Below are 12,405 nucleotides of genomic sequence, written 5' to 3' on the forward strand. Positions count from 1 at the left end.
TTTACATAGATAGTTAAATTACTGCAAATTTGGTTTTAAGTTCCATATCCATTTTCAGAATAAGAAAGAAAACTACATTTTTGCTTTTTTCAGAGTCTTGTTCTGTTACAAATATAATAATTTACTTTTATGAGCACTTAAAAAAGCCTCTGGATTTTAGAGTCTCAGGTTGATTTTCCCAAGGCATTGATTGACTCTAGAGCTGGGCAAAATGGTTTGAATTTTGAAATAAAAAACAACAAACAAATGGGGGAAAAGGTTGATATCCAATTCTGAAAGCTTTTACCCTTTTATCTCCCACTTACGGATCTGGTTGAATTTTGAAATTCAGAATTTCAAAATCTGGGGGAATTTTTGTTAAAAAAATTGTGTATTCTTCCCCCTTTTTTGGCCAGCTCTCTTTGAATCTGGCTATTGATTATGGCCTGGCCCAATTCCAGTGAAATCAGTGGAAAGACTCCAACTCTTTTCAGTGGGAGTTCGATCAAGCCATTTGTGAAATCTGAGGCCCATGGCTCTTTCTCCAGGTAGTTTCCTTCTTCTGATCTCCTGGCTTCTCTTACTGCAGGTAGTGGATGATGGGCCTGGCACAGGTACAGCCCACAGTGACCAGCTGTTTCTCCAGCCGGTAAGTGTGCTGGCAGCCTCTCCGCTCCCGTTGGAGAACAAGGATCTCCTGTTGGATGGGGATGGAGTTCATGCTGTAGTCCTGCTGTCCGGTGGAGTCCACACAGCTGTAATGGCGGCACTTGGCCTGAGCGATCACTTGAGGGAACCGGTTGGGATCTTCGTTAATGCTGTGAAGCAAGACACAAAGAGAATGACTTGGTCAAAATGGAAGCCTGGCCACTTCCCTGCATCAGCAGGGCTTTCTCCTCAGCTAATTCTTGCTCATCACCCAACCACTGTTTGCAAATGCCTCCTCGAGATGCACCTTTCCCATTACTCATAGAGTCAGCTTGTGCTGGGTCAACGTCTGAGCTCCTGCAATGCTCATGGGTCTGACTAGTTTCAATGGGAGTTTTTGCCTGAATAAGGATTGATTACAACTGGATGAAGACTTCAGGATTAGGCCCCATGTTCCCAAAGCCTAGTGTCCCACTAACATCAATGGCAAAACTCCCATTGACTTAAAAGGTGTAGGATTGAGCCCTTGGGGGTATTTTGCTGGACTTTCTGAGGCAGAATTTGCACTCAGATATGTCAGACCAGAAATGGCTCTGAAAAAAAGAGCAGTGACAATGGGGACATGAATTATACCTGTAATCCCAGGGAGACATAGGCTTGGTCTACACTACCCCCCCTAATTTGAACTAAGGTACGCAACTTCAGCTACGTGAATAACGTAGCTGAAGTTCGAAGTACCTTATTTCGAATTAGTTCAAACTTACCTTGGTCCACACTCGGCAGGCAGGCTCCCCCGTTGACTCCGCGGTACTCCTCTCGGCGAGCTGGAGTACCGCAGTCGACTGCGAGCACTTCCGGGTTCGACTTATCGCGTCCAGACTAGACGCGATAAGTCGAACCCAGAAGTTCGATTTCCAGCCGTCGAACTTGCCGGTAAGTGTAGCCAAGGCCATAGACCGGTTACTGACATCATGACCCACTTTGATAGCATGCTTTGTGCTGCTGATGCTTATGTCAACTTTCACACTTAGAGGGAATCTGGCATCTTTTTGGGGTGGGCAGTCATCACTCTTTTTCTCATCAGTGCCTCTCTCTGTGTTGAATCCAGGTTGTACTGCCTTTCCATGGGCTGAATTCTTAGCCTGGAGCACCAGGATCAGCATTAACAACAGTGAATGGAACTGAAATAGAGAAACACCACGATTAGTTAGTGCAGAGCACAGAACGCAGGAACGGGCTGTGTGGCTTCAACAACAAGTTGTATCCTGAAATTCAACTCTTGGCTTGGAGGTCTCATGCACGCCCAACTCTGCTTGTGGTTGGTAGGTTCAGAGATGAACAAAGTTCGACTTCATTCACAGAAACCTTTGTGTCTAAAAGGAACCCATGGCAATTCTCCTGATTTTTATGAGATGGATGCACTTATAAACATCTAACATATAGAAAAGTAAAGTCCTAAGAAGATACACACCTTTGCAAATATACAGCAGAGTGTGGGCTAGTGTTTAGGATTGGGAGCTAGGAATCCTCTTTCCAGGCCCAATCTCTGCTACTGTAAATGAGAATAGCTCCATTAACATCTGTGGACTTTTGACCATTTACACAAGCAGAGAATTTGCCCCCCTGACTCCAAATTTTTTGCAGAGATAACTCGTCAATGGCTGAAGGTAGAAACATCAAACTTAGCTTGTTCTGTTGATCTGATTGAGACTAAATAGAAAACAAAGTCTGAAGACCATACGTTCTTTTACTGTAAATTAGTAGTATAAGAAATTCCAGGTTGTGTTAAATAATAAATAATCTAATTTAACCAATAATTTCACATAAAGGAACTCGACTCTAAGAAGTGAGCACAAGGAGACACAGTAAGGTTGAGTTTTCAACCTTATCGTTTCATTTCCTGACTTTAGAGTGCCTGAGTTCTCAAAGTTAATATTGAATTAGTGCTAGTTTTGTGTTTGGAAAATAATATCTCCTAATAATCCAGACCAGTACAAAGCAGCCACAGCATTCTAGTGATTCTGATCCTAAACATTAGACTTTTTAAAAAAGAAAAGATTTAGGGTGGATATTGTATATCTTCAATTGATTAGTGATATCACACAGTAGCATTCTCTGTGGTTCCTTGTTTATTTTTCATGTGTGACATTTTTAACAATTAAGGGAGAAAAAAAAGGATATACCCAAACAAAAAACTAAGTGAAGGTTGACCATACAAACCGGTAACTAAATTGTAAAAGAAAAATCACTAAAAAGTTGTATTTATCCTTAAAACGAGCATTATAAACCCAGTAATTCAGAATCACAGTGAAAAGAAATGTAACCATTTGAAGGTACAAAAATGCATAGTAAAGGTGCTAATAACCATTACTCTGCCCTGTAGTGATGCTACGCAATAGCCATATGTTTTAGTAGTTGCTGGTCCCAATTTAGATTAAATTGATTTTTAAAAAGAGGTAGATCAGTTTATCTAGAAATAGCTATTAGAAGTTACATTGGTTACAATCAAATTTAACAAAGCTGGTACTTACCAATGTAGCATTCCTTGTAAAAGTCATCGTATTGCAGACTCTCTTACGTTGTCTGAAGTGCATATAGGATATTTTCAACTGAACCTGTCTGTGTGCATGAACTTCAGGGCTTTATATAAGGACTTCTGCTCTCACTGCCCTAGTTTCCATTGCAATTCCATTGCAATTGGGTTTTCCCAACCTTATTTATGGTTCTTGCTCTGGACTGTGACTTAACTTTATATAACACTTTACATAAAACTTCCACTCGATGAACTCCAGGAAATGAAGTTATTGTGGTAACTGACAAACTGCTACCAGTTAACCTTAAAAACCTCTGGTTGATTTCGAGGAGTTTGAGTATAAACTGTCATAAGTAGTAAATTAGTCTCAGTTTAGAATATTTGCATAATTTGCTCCCTTTCTGGAACAAAATTGAAGTCAGACGCAAAATCCTTATGCTGTATTGATCAGAAATAAGGTTAGGTGCTAAGTGAATTCAGGTAACTGTGGTTATTTAATCAAATGTAGGTTGAGATACTCTGTGGTCTTTCCTGGCAACACCACATGTATCATAGACTCTGTACTGTCACAGGAATATAGGAATTGCCAGACTGGATCCTACCCATGGTCCATCTAGTCCAACGGCCTGTCTCTGACAGTGGCCAGCACAAGCTGTTTCACGGGAAGGTACAACCCCCCTAAAGTGGACATTTTGGGGAGAACCTGCCCCCCAAGGAAAGTTTCCTCCTGTCTTCCAATATTTTTTAGAGGCTGGCTTATACCCTGACACATGAAAGTTTAAATCCCTTCCCGAACACTTGGTTTCTTTTAACATTTACTCTTATAACTCAGGATGGTCTTGTTACCTATATCAATGCCCAGTCTCTGTTTCAATTCTGCTAAGATCTTGTCCTCAATTATAGATTATGGTAATGAGTTATACAGACTAATAATGCATAATGTGAAAACTTACTTCCTTTTACCCGTTTTGAATTTACCAGCCTTCCATGTCATTGAATGGCCTCTTGTATTCTGAGAGAGGGAGAAGAGAAATTTTCAATCTACTTTCTCTATCCCATTCATTGTTCTTTCTGTCTGGAAGATGGGTCATTCATAGTGCCAACAAGTTAAACTCAGTTGGGAAGCTAGGAAGAGATGAGATGGGCTATCATAATGCTGGAAGAAGATAATACTTAGTCCTGCCATGAGTGCAGGGGACTGGACTAGATGATCTCAAGTTCCCTTCCAGTCCTATGCATCTATCTATCTATTTATCTATCTATCTATATCTGAACACTTGCTATTTAAAATCAATGGCAATAGTGAAGTCGCTACTTGAGCTCATGTTGGGTGGTAGGAGTTTAAGTTAAAAGGGGCCGTCTATGTCATTTTTATGATGAAAAGGCCTTTTTTCAAAGGGTAGGATTTTGCAGTGTTTCCTAAAGTCAGCCAGACTCTGGATTTGTCTGACCTCCACTGGAAGTCTGTTCCATCGCTGGATCCCCTCAACTGAAATGGTCCCCTCTTGTTCCCCTGCTCCCTAAGGTGAACAGGCCTTCTCTTTTCAGCTGCTCTTCATAGAAGAATTTTTCCATGCTTCTAATCTTTTCCTTAAGGCAGCCTGTTCACAGATGGGAGAAGAGTCATCACACACTGGTACAAAGAGCAGATTGGTTCATTATTCAGGGCCTTGTCTTCTAGTTGATTTTTCACTCTAGACTCATTGACCTGACCGAAAGGGGCCTGCAGAAGGAATCCCTCCTTTGGAGACCATTAAGAGAGGGAAAATATATGGGACTTCCACAACCTTCCTTGGAAGCCTATTCCAGAGCTTAACTACCCTCATAGTTAGCAAACTTTTCCTAATAGCTGACCTAACGCTATATCTACACTACGAGCTAGGGGTGTAATCTTTTCTAAAGTATGGCATCAGAATTGAATATAGAATTCCATCTGAGGTCTCACCAGTGATAAGTAGAGAGAAACAATCACAACCCTTGTCTTAGAGAATATCAGCCTTTTTCGCAACTGGATCACATTTAGGGTGACCAGACAGCAAGTGTGAAAAATCGGGACGGGGGTGGGGGTAATAGCAGGGCTTTGGAGCAGTAATCCGGTTCCGCTCCAGCTCCAGCGCCAGCCCCAGGCAAAAACCTGGAGCTCCACTGCTCCGGAGCTGCTCTGCGCTCCAGCTCTGGGCGCCGCTCCAAAGCCCTGGGTAATAGGCACCTATATAAGACAAAGCCCCAAATATCAGGACTGTCCCTATAAATTCGGGACATCTGGTCACCCTAATCACATTGGTGACCCATATTCCTTTTGGGATCTACTATAGCCCCCAGATCCTTTTCAGCAGTACTACCGCCTAGCCACTTATTCCCCATTTTGTAATTGTGCATTTGACTTTTCCTTCCTAAGTGAAGTACTTTGCACTGGTCTTTATTGAATTTTATTCTGTTGATCTCAGACCAGTTCTCTAATTTGTTTAGATAGTTTTGAATTCTAATCCTGTCCTCCAAAGTGCCCACAACCCCTCCTAGTCTGGTGTCATTCACAAATTTTATAAGCATACTCGCCACACTATTGTCCAAGTCATTAATGAAAATATTGAATAGTGCCAGACCCAGAACTGACCCCTGCAGAACCCCACTAAATATACCCTCCCAATTTGACAGAGAACCATGGATAACTACTCTTTGAGTACAGTCTTCCAACCTACTGTGCACCCACCCTATAGTAATTTCATCTAGACCACATTTCCCTGGTTTGCTTATGAAAATGTCATGTGGCACTTTGTCAAAAGCTTGACTAAAATAAAGTTATATCACGTCTACTGCTTCCCCCATCCCCACCCACTAGGCCAGAAAGGAAATTAGATTGGCTTGGCATGATTTATTCTTGACAAATCATATGCTATTTCTCATAACCCTATTATCCTCTAGATACTTACAAACTGATTGTTTAATAATTTATTCTGCTATCTTTCCAGGTATCAAAGTTAGGCTGATTTGTCTATAATTCCCTGGTTCCTCTTTGTTCTCCCTTTTAAAGATAGGTACTGGGACTGAATGCATCCCTGTATTCACTCCCTACACACCTTTGTAATAATCTTTGTAACCAAATGTGCGTTGGAAAGTATCATTTGAAAACTAATAATTCACTGGTCAATCATCATGGTGAAATATGTGTAGCAATATTATATATAAAGTTATGAACATAAGCTAAAATTCTGACTGAACTGTGTTTACCACACAAGTCTGGGGAGGGAGTAAATCTGTTTCTCAAAGACAAAGGACAAGCTGACGCCTCTAGCCAGGTGCCATCAAAGTTGATTGGCATTCACCGCTCAAGTGGCCATTTTTGGCAATGAACCAGGGCAGGAACAGGTCGATTTGCATTTTAGCAAACAACATGGAACCTCTTTCACCTCGAGACTCCATAGCTAGGTCTTCAGAGTGGGAAGGAATTTTATCTAGTGGTAACCCTCAGGAAAATGCAATCCAAAGGGGGATTGGACTATAAAAGGGAGGGGCAAAACCACCCCAGGATCTCTCTTGCTTTCTCTCCCTGTCTCTCTGTTGCTCTTTCACTTTCACCTAAGAAGATAAAGGAAGCAGCCTTTTGACTTTGTGAAGGACCCGGGCATGAAAATTTGCTTAGCGATGTTGCTGGGAACATGTGGTAAGGATTTTACCTTGACCCTAGTCTAGTTTGTTAAGTTTTAGCTACTAGAAAGTGTTTTCTCTTTATTTCTCTTTAATGCCTTGTACTTGTACTCACTTAAAATCACTCTCTTTGTTATTAAATAAACTTTTAATATTTTTTAATCAAAGCAAATCCCATGCTGTGTTTAAACTGAGCTGTTTGGTAACTCCATTTGAAGTCACAGGCTGTTGGATATTGACCCCTCAGAGGGGCAATGGACCTAAATATCTGAATTGTCCGGGAGAGGACTGGACCGTGCAGGACACATTTTTTTGGAAAATTTGGACTGGGAATGTGCTGGGGTCACCCTGCAAGTACTAACCAAGGCTCCTGGAAGTCAGAGTGTGGCTAGTGTGTTTGTCATAACTATAAAGGGAAGGGTAACAGTCCTCCTGTGTAGAATATTATAATCCCTCCTGGCCAGAGACACCAAAACCCTCTTACCTGTAAAGTGTTAAGAAGCTCAGGTAACCTGGCTGACACCTGACCCCAAGGACCAATAAGGGGATAAGATACTTTCAAATCTTGGTGGGGGGAAGGCTTTTTTTGTGTGCTCTTTGTTTTGGGGGTTGTTCGCTCTTGGGACTAAGAGGGACCAGACATCCATCCATGCTCTCCAAATCTTCTGAACAAGTCTCTCATATTTCAAACTTTTAAGTAGCAGCCAGGCAAGGCGTGTTAGTTTTATCTGTGTTTTCTCAACTTGTAAATGTTCCTTTTGCTAGAGTGTTTCTCTCTGTTTGCTGTAACTTTGAACCTAAGGTTAGAGGGGGTTCCTCTGGGCTCTTTAAGTTTGATTACCCTGTAAAGTTATTTTCCATCTTGACTTTACAGAGATGATTTTTACCTTTCTTTCTTTAATTAAAAGCCTTCTTTTTAAGAACCTGATTGATTTTTCCTTGTTTTAAGATCCAAGGGGATTGATCTGGACTCACCAGGAATTGGTGGGGGGAACGGGAAGGAGAGGGAAATGATTAATTCCTCCTTGTGTTAAGATCCAAGGGGTTTTGGATCAGTGTTCACCAGGGAATTCATGGAGGAGTCTCTCAAGGCTACCCAGGGAAGGGAGTTAGCAAATTGAGAGTGGTGGCAGCAAAAGCAGATCTAAGCTGGTAGAGAAGTTTAGAGGTTTTCATGCAGGTCCCTACATCTGTACCCTAAAGTTCAGAGTGGGGAAGGAACCTTGACAGTGTTGCTGACTGGCTGTTGGAGCCAGAGTTGCTGGACCAGGACTGCAGCTCTACACCGACGCTCAGGATGTGACCGGCATGCTGTTTAGCTGTTTGTGAGTGGCCCAGCTTGGGAGCTACAACAGCAAAGCACTGTAAAGCACCCAAGGTTGCAGGGCAGGTGGTGATTCACTGGTCTGGATTGCACCCTGGAATGTGATAGGTACTATGTTTGCCCTTCTACAGCTGTCTGGGACCTTACCTGTTCTCCATGAGTTCTTGAATACAATTGCTAAAGGTTCCAAGTTTGCTTCAGCTAGTTCCGTAGATATCCTACAATGAATTTTATCAGGCCCTGCTGACTTGAATACATCTAAATACTTTTTAATGTGTTCTTTCCCTATTTTGGCTTGTGTTCCTTCCCCCTTGCAGTTAATATTAATTGTGTTGAGTATCCAGTCACTATTAATTTTTTTAGTGAAGACTGAAAGCAAAATAAGCATTAAACACGTTAGCCTTCTTGATAGCATCAGTTATTAGCTCTTCTTCCCCGCTAAGTAGAGGACCTACACTTTCCTTTGTCTTTCTCTTGCTCCTAATGTATTTAAAGAACATCTGTTTATTGCCTTGTTCCTGATTTGGTGGTGTATGATAGACCCCTACCATGACCTAAGTCCTATTTTTCCCCTTTTATCTTTACTCAGAAATTCTCAACAGCTCTGCCTCTCACCTTCTTCTGGACCTCTGAAAAAGTGTATGTATTCTTGATTTATAATGGAACACCTCCTCCCTTTTTCCCCTGCTTGTCCTTCCTGAATAAGCTATACCCCTCTCTACCAATATACCTACCACTTGAATTGAGTGACTTGGCTATGTTGTGTGTCACAGATCATGTGAAAAATGTGCTGCAGATGGCAAACACAATTACTAGGTAAATCAGTCACACACAAACCAGGGTGTTGGTACTAGAACCCTGCTTCTTCAGCTCTACCAAAAATGAACCTCTATCACTTGAGCTCTTGGAGATCTCCTTTAAGAGACAGCAGTAGTAGAGACCTTATCCTCTCGGTGGATCACTCATTAGATGGCAACATTGCACACAAAGAAACAGTAGATCTATTCACCGAATTTTTATTGAATAAATACAGATAATAATCAGATACATTATTTTGAATCTCACCTCTTAATGGTATAAATAATTGTATAAATAGATCATTTAAATAGAGATACAAAAGTATACCATTTCACCACTGTTTTCCTGGGGGTTTACATAGATAGTTAAATTACTGCAAATTTGGTTTTAAGTTCCATATCCATTTTCAGAATAAGAAAGAAAACTACATTTTTGCTTTTTTCAGAGTCTTGTTCTGTTACAAATATAATAATTTACTTTTATGAGCACTTAAAAAAGCCTCTGGATTTTAGAGTCTCAGGTTGATTTTCCCAAGGCATTGATTGACTCTAGAGCTGGGCAAAATGGTTTGAATTTTGAAATAAAAAACAACAAACAAATGGGGGAAAAGGTTGATATCCAATTCTGAAAGCTTTTACCCTTTTATCTCCCACTTACGGATCTGGTTGAATTTTGAAATTCAGAATTTCAAAATCTGGGGGAATTTTTGTTAAAAAAATTGTGTATTCTTCCCCCTTTTTTGGCCAGCTCTCTTTGAATCTGGCTATTGATTATGGCCTGGCCCAATTCCAGTGAAATCAGTGGAAAGACTCCAACCCTTTTCAGTGGGAGTTGGATCAAGCCATTTGTTAAATCTGAGGCCCATGGCTCTTTCTCCAGGTAGTTTCCTTCTTCTGATCTCCTGGCTTCTCTTACTGCAGGTAGTGGATGATGGGCCTGGCACAGGTACAGCCCACAGTGACCAGCTGTTTCTCCAGCCGGTAAGTGTGCTGGCAGCCTCTCCGCTCCCGTTGGAGAACAAGGATCTCCTGTTGGATGGGGATGGAGTTCATGCTGTAGTCCTGCTGTCCGGTGGAGTCCACACAGCTGTAATGGCGGCACTTGGCCTGAGCGATCACTTGAGGGAACCGGTTGGGATCTTCATTAATGCTGTGAAGCAAGACACAAAGAGAATGACTTGGTCAAAGTGGAAGCCTGGCCACTTCCCTGCATCAGCAGGGCTTTCTCCTCAGCTAATTCTTGCTCATCACCCAACCACTGTTTGCAAATGCCTCCTCGAGATGCACCTTTCCCATGACTCATAGAGTCAGCTTGTGCTGGGTCAACGTCTGAGCTCCTGCAATGCTCATGGGTCTGACTAGTTTCAATGGGAGTTTTTGCCTGAATAAGGCTTGATTACAACTGGATGAAGACTTCAGGATTAGGCCCCATGTTCCCAAAGCCTAGTGTCCCACTAACATCAATGGCAAAACTCCCATTGACTTAAAAGGTGTAGGATTGAGCCCTTGGGGGTATTTTGCTGGACTTTCTGAGGCAGAATTTGCACTCAGATATGTCAGACCAGAAATGGCTCTGAAAAAAAGAGCAGTGACAATGGGGACATGAACTATACCTGTAATCCCAGGGAGACATAGACCGGTTACTGACATCATGAGCCACTTTGATAGCATGCTTTGTGCTGCTGATGCTTATGTCAACTTTCACACTTAGAGGGAATCTGGCATCTTTTTGGGGTGGGCAGTCATCACTCTTTTTCTCATCAGTGCCTCTCTCTGTGTTGAATCCAGGTTGTACTGCCTTTCCATGGGCTGAATTCTTAGCCTGGAGCACCAGGATCAGCATTAACAGCAGTGAATGGAACTGAAATAGAGAAACACCACGATTAGTTAGTGCAGAGCTCAGAACGCAGGAATGGGCTGTGTGGCTTCAGCAACAAGTTGTATCCTGAAATTCAACTCTTGGCTTGGAGGTCTCATGCACGCCCAACTCTGCTTGTGGTTGGTAGGTTCAGAGATGAATAAAGTTCGACTTCATTCACACAAACCTTTGTGTCTAAAAGGAACCCATGGCAATTCTCATTATTTTTTATGAGATGGATGCACTTATAAAAGTAAATTCCTAGGAAGATACACACCTTTGCAAAAATACAGCAGAGTGTGGGCTAGAGTGTAGGATTGGGAGCTAGGAATCCTCTTTCAAGGCCCAATCTCTGCTATGTAAATGAGAATAGCTCCATTAACATCTGTGGACTTTTGACCATTTACACAAGCAGAGAATTTGCCCCCCTGACTCCAAAGATTTTGCAGAGATAACTCGTCAATGACTGAAGGTAGAAATATCAAACGTAGCTTGTTCTGTTGATCTGATTGAGACTAAATAGAAAACAAAGTCTGAAGACCATAAATTCTTTTACTGTAAATTAGTAGTATAAGAAATTCCAGGTTGTATTAAATAATAAATAATCTAACTTAACCAATAATTTCACATAAAGGAACTCGACTCTAAGAAGTGAGCACAAGGAGACACAGTAAGGTTGAGTTTTCAACCTTATCGTTTCATTTCCTGACTTTAGAGTGCCTGAGTTCTCAAAGTTAATATTGAATTAGTGCTAGTTTTGTGTTTGGAAAATAATATCTCCTAATAATCCAGACCAGCACAAAGCAGCCACAGCATACTAGTGATTCTGATCCTAAACATTAGACTTTTAAAAAAGAAAAGATTTAGGATGGATATTGTATATCTTCAATTGATTAGTGATATCACACAGTAGCATTCTCTGTGGTTTCCTTGTTTATTTTTCATGTATGACATTTTTAACAATTAAGGGGGGAAAAAAAGGAAATACCCAAACAAAAAACTAAGTGAAGGTTGACCGTACAAACCGGTAACTAAATTGTAAAAGAAAAATCACTAAAAAGTTGTATTTATCCTTAAAACGAACATTATAAACCCAGTAATTCAGAATTACAGTGAAAAGAAATGTAAACATTTGAAGGTACAAAAATGCATAGTAAAGGTGCTAATAACCATTACTCTGCCCTGTAGTGATGCTATGCAATAGCCATATGTTTTAGTAGTTGCTGGTCCCAATTTAGATTAAATTGATTTTTAAAAATAGGTAGATCAGTTTATCTAGAAATAGCTATTAGAAGTTACATTGGTTACAATCAAATTTAACAAAGCTGGTACTTACCAATGTAGCACTCCTTGTAAAAGTCATCGTATTGCAGACTCTCTTACGTTGTCTGAAGTGCGTATAGGATATTTTCAACTGAACCTGTCTGTGTGCATGAACTTCAGGGCTTTATATAAGGACTTCTGCTCTCACTGCCCTAGTTTCCATTGCAATTCCATTGCAATTGGGTTTTCCCAACCTTATTTGTGTTTCTTGCTCTGGACTGTGACTTAACTTTATATAAAACTTTACATAAAACTTCTACTCGATGAACTCCAGGAAATGAAGTTATTGTGGTAACTG

General features: G+C 41.0%; 2 protein-coding genes across 2 annotated transcripts; both read right to left on the reverse strand.

Annotated features, from left to right (window-relative positions):
• Positions 1 to 559: 559 nt before the first annotated feature.
• On the reverse strand, positions 560 to 3,185 carry LOC135982096 (interleukin-17F-like). Its single transcript, XM_065587292.1, has 3 exons — positions 3,159 to 3,185; positions 1,513 to 1,808; positions 560 to 797 (listed from the first exon to the last, which is right to left on the reverse strand). The coding sequence occupies exons 1-3, from the start codon at positions 3,183 to 3,185 to the stop codon at positions 560 to 562; spliced, it is 561 nt and encodes a 186-aa protein (XP_065443364.1).
• A 6,653-nt stretch (positions 3,186 to 9,838) lies between these two features.
• On the reverse strand, positions 9,839 to 12,147 carry LOC101935869 (interleukin-17F-like). The gene is made up of 3 exons (XM_065587293.1): positions 12,121 to 12,147; positions 10,540 to 10,787; positions 9,839 to 10,076 (listed from the first exon to the last, which is right to left on the reverse strand). Exons 1-3 carry the CDS (start codon positions 12,145 to 12,147, stop codon positions 9,839 to 9,841), a joined length of 513 nt encoding a protein of 170 aa, XP_065443365.1.
• Positions 12,148 to 12,405: the final 258 nt, after the last annotated feature.

Source organism: Chrysemys picta, chromosome 3, assembly GCF_011386835.1.
Source record: "Chrysemys picta bellii isolate R12L10 chromosome 3, ASM1138683v2, whole genome shotgun sequence".
Taxonomy (NCBI): Eukaryota; Metazoa; Chordata; order Testudines; family Emydidae; genus Chrysemys; species Chrysemys picta.

Coding starts and splice junctions, on each gene's coding strand:
- LOC135982096 (XM_065587292.1), bottom strand. CDS start 3,185: ATGACTTTTACAAGGAATGCTACATTG. Junction 1,809..3,158: donor TTACAAGGAATGCTACATTG/GTAAGTACCAGC, acceptor TCTCTATTTCAG/TTCCATTCACTGTTGTTAAT. Junction 798..1,512: donor TTCTGGGTTCGACTTATCGC/GTCTAGTCTGGA, acceptor CTTGCTTCACAG/CATTAACGAAGATCCCAACC.
- LOC101935869 (XM_065587293.1), bottom strand. CDS start 12,147: ATGACTTTTACAAGGAGTGCTACATTG. Junction 10,788..12,120: donor TTACAAGGAGTGCTACATTG/GTAAGTACCAGC, acceptor TCTCTATTTCAG/TTCCATTCACTGCTGTTAAT. Junction 10,077..10,539: donor ATGTCTCCCTGGGATTACAG/GTATAGTTCATG, acceptor CTTGCTTCACAG/CATTAATGAAGATCCCAACC.